The sequence below is a fragment of the Nerophis ophidion genome, linkage group LG04, assembly GCF_033978795.1.
Source record: "Nerophis ophidion isolate RoL-2023_Sa linkage group LG04, RoL_Noph_v1.0, whole genome shotgun sequence".
Lineage (NCBI taxonomy): Eukaryota > Metazoa > Chordata > Actinopteri > Syngnathiformes > Syngnathidae > Nerophis > Nerophis ophidion.
Genome location: NC_084614.1, coordinates 17848266 through 17857545, shown reverse-complemented (window position 1 = coordinate 17857545; position 9280 = coordinate 17848266). Strand labels below are relative to the sequence as shown.

Below are 9280 nucleotides of genomic sequence, written 5' to 3'. Positions count from 1 at the left end.
ATATACACAGCCCGGCCCCCGGGCAAAATTGTTTTAGTTGTAATTTTGAAAAATCTATCTGAATGTGCATGAACTATTTCTGTTCAAAAGTGTTTGAAATGTTAAATGTTTAAATTTTAACTGTCAGTTTACTGTACTGTGCCAACTGTACTCCTACTATAGGAGTACATATTTTCTATTGTTTCAATGAAAATAAAACAGCAAAGTCCATTTGGCTGTCATCTATTTAATTATGAGACACAATTGTGTCAAAATCCAGATTTTTTTTTCATGCTTGAAATGAAAAAATATTACTTTAAAAAAGTAGTTTTATGCTTGTGAGTGTTGATGACACAGCTTTGCAACAGTTGATATTCTAGTTTCAAGCATGTTTTACTCAATATAGGTCATCAAATCTCAGCAACAAGCTGTAATATCTTACTGATATCATATAGGACCAAAACCCTTAAAACAAGTAAAACATCCATCCATCCATCCATCTTCTTCCGCTTATCCGAGGTTGGGTCGCGGGGGCAACAGCCTAAGTAAGGAAACCCAAACTTCCCTCTCCCCAGCCACTTCGTCTAGCTCTTCCCGGGGGATCCCGAGGCGTTCCCAAGCCAGCCGGGAGACATAGTCTTCCCAACGTGTCCTGGGTCTTCCCCGTGGCCTCCTAGCGGTTGGACGTGCCCTAAACACCTCCCTAGGGAGGCGTTCGGGTGGCATCCTGACCAGATGCCCGAACCACCTCATCTGGCTCCTCTCGATGTGAAGGACCAGCGGCTTTACTTTGAGTTCCTCCCGGATGGCAGAGCTTCTCACCCTATCTCTAAGGGAGAGCCCCGCCACACGACGGAGGAAACTCATTTCGGCCGCTTGTACCCGTAATCTTATCCTTTCGGTCATGACCCAAAGCTCATGACCATAGGTGAGGATGGGAACGTAGATCGACCGGTAAATTGAGAGCTTTGCCTTCCGGCTCAGCTCCTTCTTCACCACAACGGATCGGTACAACGTCCGCATTACTGAAGACGCCGCACCAATCCACCTGTCGATTTCACGATCCACTCTTCCCTCACTCGTAAACAAGACTCCTAGGTACTTGAACTCCTCCACTTGGGGCAGGGTCTCCTCCCCAACCCGGAGATGGCCTTCAACCTTTTTCCGGGCGAGAACCATGGACTCGGACTTGGAGGTGCTGATTCTCATTCCGGTCGCTTCACACTCGGCTGCGAACCGATCCAGTGAGAGCTGAAGATCCCGGTCAGATGAGACCATCAGGACCACATCATCTGCAAAAAGCAGAGACCTAATCCTGCGGTCACCAAACCGGAACCCCTCAATGCCTTAACTGCGCCTAGAAATTCTGTCCATAAAAGTTATGAACAGAATCGGTGACAAAGGACAGCTTTGGCGGAGTCCAACCCTCACTGGAAATGTGTTTGACTTACAAGCTGTGACACTGATCGTACAGGGAGCGGACCGCCACAATAAGACAGTCCGGTACCCCATACTCTCTGAGCACTCCCCACAGGACTTCCCGAGGGACACGGTCGAATACCTTCTCCAAGTCCACAAAGCACATGTAGACTGGTTGGGCAAACTCCCATGCACCCTCAAGAACCCTGCGGAGAGTATAGAGCTGGTCCACAGTTCCACGACCAGGACGAAAACCACACTGTTCCTCCTGAATCCGAGGTTCGACTATCCGACGTAGCCTCCTCTCCAGTACACCTGAATAAACCTTACCGGGAAGGCTGAGGAGTGTGATCCCACGATAGTTGGAACACACCCTCCGGTCCCCCTTCTTAAAGAGAGGAACCTCCACCCCGGTCTGCCAATCCAGAGGTACCGCCCCCGATGTCCACGCAATGCTGCAGAGTCTTGTCAACCCAAAAAAAACATGGACAAGTAAAACACGCTAACATAAAATCTGCTTAGTGAGAAGAATTATCTTATCAGACAGAAAATGAGCAAATATCACCTTTATTTCAGATATTCATCTTACTTAGATTTCAGTTTTTGCAGTGTAGTTCATACCAACCTACCACTAGGTTTACATTTAGAGAGAGGGAAGCTTTTAATCCACTAAATCCGTCTCGATATCTAATTATTCAGATTGTATTTCAAGGTTGCATCTTGATAATCATACCATACATCAGTGGTCAAGACCAGAAGTATGCGACCGATGTGAAATCCTCAGCCATGAGGGGTGTGCGAAATCTACTGAGCATACCATAGCAATAGACTTAGCTTGAAAGCCTTTATAAAAATGTTGAAAGAATGTGATTCTTTTACAGAGCTGTCAATCTCATTGTAGATCACCAGGCTTATACAGGCTATACCAGGCCTGGGCAATTATTTTGACTCGGGGGGCCAAATTTAGAGAAAAAAATGTGTATTATTTCTAGAAACACGAATACAAAACCTCTCAGTAATGTCTGATTGAGTCCTAAACATGTTATGGCAGACTGCCGTAAAAACGGAATAGTATTTCAATTTTTTTTACTGAATTAGACATCCAGAATGTACATGAAAATAAAGAATGTGGGATTTACAATATCAACTATGAACAGTAAAACACTGAATATTGAGAACATATGAACGTCACACCCCCTCTCCATCCACATATTTTACAATCAATAAAAATGCAACAAACACAGCAACATATGAACTTAAAGGGTAAAAAACAACACCTACTATCTGATACATAAATGATAAATGGGTTGTACTTGTATAGCGCTTTTCTACCTTCAAGGTACTCAAAGCGCTTTGACACTACTTCCACATTCACCCATTCACACACACATTCACACACTGATGGAGGGAGCTGCCATGCAAGGCGCCAACCAGCACCCATCAGGAGCAAGGGTGAAGTGTCTTGCTCAGGACACAACGGATGTGACATCTGATGTATCACTAAGCTTTAGAACTTTGTTGGAAAAATCTCCTTCCGGGTTTGTTCCTATAGTGAATGGATATTGGGTGGGTAGATTTTGAAATGAATTGTACTGTATTTTGTATATTATTGATAATGTATATTTTAACTGGGGGTCCCTATCCATGAACTGTGCGTTTCTAGGGATCCCCTTTTTGCAGACTCTAATGTTAACGAAAGAAACAAGACGGTGATACAAAATTATGTGTGTGTATAAAGAGGGACAAGTGGTAGCAAAGTGATGGATGGATAGAAGTCTACTTTTCTAACCCACAAGTGGCCCAAGAAGAATACATGGAGCAGTCGGCTGAAGCAGAAAGCAAATCTCCAACTCATTAGATTAGATTAGATTAGATAGTACTTTATTTATTCCGTCAGGAGAGTTCCTTCAGGAAAATTACAATTTTCAGCACAATCCCATTCAAGATCAGACAAACATTAAAGGGAGACAGAACAGGATCGCTGACGAGTCTGCCGGCTTCCAGCGCCCCTTACAAAAAAAGATGAGATACAGGTAAACAAGGGGGAGGGGGGGGGAAATAGAAGATTAAAATAAAATAAAAAAATCGGTCTTAGCCTGGGCCCTGGAGAGGGGGTGCAGACTGAGGCCAAGGGAAAAAAACAACAACTCATAGCCATAGTACACACCCCTCTTACATGTGTGTAAGAGGGAAACATCAAACATCAAAGAACACATAGAACATTAAAGACATTAAAGCAGCAGATACAACCAGACACTTCTACATACAGCTATGAATAAAAAGTAAAAGAAACATATCCACTGTGGTGGCCTCTGCGGTGTTCCACGCCATCGTCCGCTGGGGTGGAGGGAGGATGGCCAGAGACAGGAGCAGACCCAACAAGGCAACCAGGACAGCCGACTCCACTCCCGGCCAGTGTCCAGTCCGCATGGATGAGCGATGATACGTCCAAGGAGACTGAGGTGTCCGACACCTGCTCACCCAGCCAAGACACCGCGAAGCCTCTCCGTCCCAGCGCTCAGTGCTCGCTCCGCAGCCCTGTCCCCTCATCCGCATCTCCTCCAGTCCCTCCAAAGCGACTCCGGTGTGGCAGAGACTCAGCAGCTGGTCTCCATGGCCAAAAGGCTCCCGGGAGGCAGATCCAGAAGTCCACAAAAAAAGCACCACAGAGGTCACGAAAGTGACACCCTTTGTCACACAGTCCCAAAGGGTCCCGGACCAAAAGGCAAAAAAATATAATAACACATGAAAACAAGAGGGAAACACAAAAGGATGATACAAGAACACAGAGCTCCTGCCTACAGCAGCCACTACAGCAGCGCCATCTTGGGAAAAAAAAAAAAAAAAAAAAAAAAAAAAAGGTTCTCAAAGTGTGTTGACGTCCCTCAGCGATGGAGACATCTCTCAGTCTTCCAGCGCACAAAGCATCCTGGAGGAAGAAGATGATTCAGCACATTACCAACAAAAACGCCTGAATCCAAGTTGAACATCATCTTCACACAAAGTCCCAAAAACACTTAGAGGTGCAAAGAGTCCATGTGAGCTAACTCACTGTGTGCATCTCACTCAGCGTTGAGAAATCCCTACTCAGCGGTCTTGGCTGTGGGACAAACCATGAGTCGGTTATTCACGCAAAGTAAAAATCTCACACTCACATCAGATCTTTCAGGTGTGACTTAGAAACATCAAAGAGCAGCGTGCTGCTCTTCTACTTCCTGACTAAGATACGTTCTTCATGAGTCAGCATACATGAATGTCACACTTGATGTCTCATTTGGCTGATCATCATCATGAGGACTCATGTCAAAAGTGTGATATGCCACACATTGTATTGCGTGCCCTTACAGGAGGGTCACGTCACACCCGATGGAGGGAAGCACGGTTTTTTATTGTTAAGGCTAAACTTGTAACAGAACCGACAGCAGAACCTGGTCCTGATCGTCGACTTCAGAAAGCACCACTCCAGCCACGCTCCACTCTTCATCAACGGCAGAGCGGTGGAGATGGTAAGTAGCACCAAGTATCTGGGGGTGCAGATAACTGACCTAACCTGGTCCCTACACACCGGAGCTCTTGTAAAAAGAGCTCAGCAGCGCATGCACTTTTTGCGTGGCATGAAAAGAGCACAGCTCCCTCCCCGCATTCTCAGCACATTCTACAGAGGCACTATAGAGAGCCTACTGACCAATTGTATCTCTGTCTGGACCGGAGTCTGCAGTGCCTCAGACTGTAAATCTCTCCAGAGAGTGGTGAGGACGGCGGGAAAGATCATAAGGACTCCTCTTCCTCCTATCCAGGAGATTGCAAAAAGCCGCTGCCTGACCAGGGCTCAGGCAATCCCCCACCAAGGACTGTTTTCACTGCTGGACTATAGAAAGAGGTTCCGCAGCCTCCGTAGCAGAACCTCCAGGTTCTGTAACAGCTTCTTCCCTCTTGAACCATAATAATCCCCTCAATTCCTTCCAAAAATGGATTAACTGGCTGGACTATAAAGACAATATAACATACATTCATAAACTTGGATGCATATGTAAAAGTGCAATATATTTATCTGTGCATAAATCTATTTATTTATATCTGCACCTTATTGCTTTTTTATCCTGCACTACCATGAGCTAATGCAACGAAATTTCGTTCTTATCTGTACTGTAAAGTTAAAATTTGAATGACACTAAAAAGGAAGTCTGAGTCCAAGTCTAAAAATTGTAACAAACATCTCCATCAGACCTTCATGTGAGTGATGCTTCACCACGGCTTTGTTTTTTTGTGGCTCCAAGAAAAGATGTTTTACTTACCAGTTGGATCGTACTTGGCTGAAATGAAAGAGAAACAAGGTGACATGGAGAGAGAGTGTGAGAGTGTGCGCTCTGTCTCTGTGGATCTTTGAGTGTTTGGCTGGAAGTCAACAAAAACATGGCTGGATGAACGCATCAACTCAGCCTCGACCAAATGCACCTTGTCTGTTTCTGTGACGCCTGACCATGACGGTGATGATGGCCGCCAGGACGGCCACCACAGCGAGGACCGCCGCTGTGGCAGCGAAGGTGACGCTCAAGTTCGCTGTTGAAAGCAAAAAGCACAAGTGGAGTGACAAAGCATGAAGAGGAAACCGTCATGACTACTTTGCATGCAGACGTCAAGCGTTGTAATGGTGACATGGATCGACTTGTGATGTGAAACATCTCCAACCAAAAGTGTATTTCTCACCTCCATGGCTTGCGTTGCTCAGGATGCTTCTTCTCTCCAGCTTGGTGACCAAGTCCTCCTTGACGCCAGACAGCTGAAACACACATTCGTACTTGCCCTCCACGTCGGCCGTCACCTCCACTTTCAAGTGCACCGACAACTGGAAGGTTCCGTCGTGGTTGGGGAGTATCTCTCCGTGCTCCACGTCCTCAAAGATCTGCTCGCCGTCTTTCCTCCAAAACAGATCGGCAGCGTCGGGGTAGAAACCTGTCGCCATGCAGCTGACCGGAGAGGACGGCGTCTTCTGGAAGAGGAACACCTTTGGAAGCTCTGCACAGGAAGTGATGTCACGTGTGAACAGCAGACAACGTGGGGAGAAGGTGTGGATGGAGAGAAAGAGAAAAAGAGTATAAAGAGACAGAGTGTAATGTCAGTAATGGTCCTATAGGGGGCGTGAAAGTACATGGTGTGCTTCTACCTGTTCTCATTAGGACCTCCTTCCCATAGTTCACATACTTCTTCAAGTACTTAGGACATAGCTGTGTGTAGTAATGCTTCATGTCCTCTAGTAGATGTTTGTCCTGGTCCCACTTGAGTTTAGAGGGGAAAGCTTGTTGTCTTGATGCGGTCCACGTCCATGTCTTCATGTCCAATGATATGAAATCTTCTCCATCATAACCTAACTGATACCAGCCTTTAACTTCATCAGTCTCATCATTCCATTCACATCCAGTCATCTTCTGGAGAATGTGAACACCTGAGACACAAAGTGTTGTAAAGCAGAGTGAAACACACACAGTATTCTGTTAGGTTATTATGGGATGGACTGATACAAGTATCAGTGCAGTAATATGTGTTTTTACCATAGTATGAAAGGAGTACATCGAAAATATTTGATTAATCGAAAGTTCAACATAAACAAACCTTCAGTTTGGTTGAAACGCTTCTTAAGAATTTCAATGTCCTGTTTGTAAACATATCCGTCACCAAAATTGATGTGTGTTTCGCTCTCCCAGTATTTTGGATCCTCTGCTGTGATTTTGTTCATCCAGTCCTGTTTGGCTTCAGTTTTCTTGCTGTTGCTGTCATAACGAACAATCTGAACTCCATCAACATAACCGACACTCACAAACTCTGGGAAGTTTGGAACTTGAGAGGATGCAGTGTGGAAATAATTCAGTGTATGAATCACTGAAAGAAGATCAAAACGAGAAACATGTTTATTATTTTGTTTTATGTTCAACAATCTTGCACTGTGATGTTTCAGGTCATTCAGTCTTCAGTCGGGTCTACATCAAACACTGCAAGATATCACAGTCAAACTCACATGGTGTTCTATGACAAATACAACACATTAATAATATTAACCATCTTTTTTAGTAGCCATCTGTTGACAGTTTGTACATTTTGAATTTTTTTTTCTTTTTTTCTACAATGCAGGTTGAAAAATTTCACGTAAAACAGGGGTCTCTGACACGCGGCCCGACGCTATTTTGCGGCCCCCATCTTAATATGAAAGTCTAACATTAGTGCGGCCCGCGAGTTTTATATGAACGCCGCTTGACAGCGTTGTGTTATTCGGCTCTAAAATGGCTCTTTCAACGTTCAAGGTTGCCTACCCCTGCGTTAGTGGAAAAGCGGCAAATGACTGGAAGCGACAGAGATGTTGCCATGGAAACGAGGGGTTTCTTCACATCGCAACACCTGTCCGTCAGTGATAACAGTCCCCGATAATCTCGACCAATACAAACCGTTATTTGTAGAGATGTCTTATAATTTTGGAATGCCGATATTATTATTAGATTGTAATATCGGAAATTATCGGTATCACTTTCAAAAAGTAAAATGTATGACTTTTTAAAACGCTGCTGTACGGAGTGGTACACGGACGTAGGGGGAAGTACAGAGCGCAAATAAACCTTAAAGGCACTGCTTTTGCGTGCCGGCCCAGTCACATAATATCTACAGCTTTTCACACACGCACAAGTGAATGCAAGGCGTACTTAGTCAACAGCCATACAGGTCACACCGAGGGTGGCCGCATAAACAACTTTAACACTGTTACAAATATGCGCCACACTGTGAACCCACACCAAACAAGAATGACAAAACAATTCGGGAGAACATCCGCACCGTAACACAGCATAAAAATGACAGAACACATACCTAACGTTACAATATTTTCTTTTCTTGCGGCCCAGCCTCACCCAGACTCTGCATCCAGTGGCCCCCAGGTGAATTGGGTTTGAGACCCCTGACGTAAAACAAAGTTGAACACAACCTGTTCCCGACTATTTATTGTCGACTCTTACTGACATCTTGTGGCGAGATGATGTTACTACACTTTGTTTTCTGCCATTGGCACACAAAGTCAAATGAAAATGAAAGGTTTTTTTTGTATATTTGAACTGACTTTTTCATTTTATACATATTTACATAGTTGATGTATCTCAGTAGTCTCAGTCTAAAGATGATAAAGTCAGAGAAAGTATTCGACGTTTAAGCAGTTGAACAAAAATGAAAGCTAATAAGGAGGGGATTCATGTCAGCTAGACGTAAACAATCTCAACAGTAAAACAAAAGACATATTTTGTGCAGTGATTAAAAACAGTATAAAATAATGTCTTTGAAAAAAACCGCGATGACGTAAATAACGACGTTGAATAAGATAAGAATGACGAATTAATAACAAACAGAAGTCCAATATGTGAAAACGCAAAGAGGATCTATAAATATTGTTTGTAAACTCATCGAAAAAAAGTGGACTTACCAGAAGCAACACTGTGAATTGGCACGACCAAAATAAACCAGGAAAACGCATACATTGTGTTGAATCTGAGAACAACCAAATTCGAATTTTTGTCAAAAATGTTTTGCTTCTAAGGAAAATATCGAGGCTGTTTACATATTGCTAAAAGGCTCCCTCCAACTCCGAATTAACAAGCGGTAGAAAACCCGAATTAAGGGTGATCATGCCCTTTTAGATTCGTTTTCTGGTAAATCACGTGACCGGACTAGTTCGAACCTGTAGGACGAGTTTGCGGCAGAACTTCCTCATCAGTTTTTTTTGTTTTTTTTTTACTGTTCACAAACGTCCTCATACAATAATAATAATAATGCCTGAACTTCAGAATAAACGTATTTCGTCTTAAAAAAAATGCACTTGCTTTTCAAAGTTGTAACATCCGCCATCCTA

General features: G+C 43.9%; 1 protein-coding gene across 1 annotated transcript; it reads right to left on the bottom strand.

The window, feature by feature from the left end:
* Positions 1-3257: 3257 nt before the first annotated feature.
* Positions 3258-9100, bottom strand: LOC133551024 (class I histocompatibility antigen, F10 alpha chain-like). Its single transcript, XM_061897284.1, has 8 exons — positions 8855-9100; positions 7009-7275; positions 6563-6841; positions 6106-6414; positions 5854-5958; positions 5694-5711; positions 4451-4498; positions 3258-4327 (listed from the first exon to the last, which is right to left on the bottom strand). Exons 1-7 carry the CDS (start codon positions 8907-8909, stop codon positions 4482-4484), a joined length of 1050 nt encoding a protein of 349 aa, XP_061753268.1. The 5' UTR covers positions 8910-9100; the 3' UTR covers positions 3258-4327; positions 4451-4481.
* Between the last annotated feature and the right edge of the window lie 180 nt (positions 9101-9280).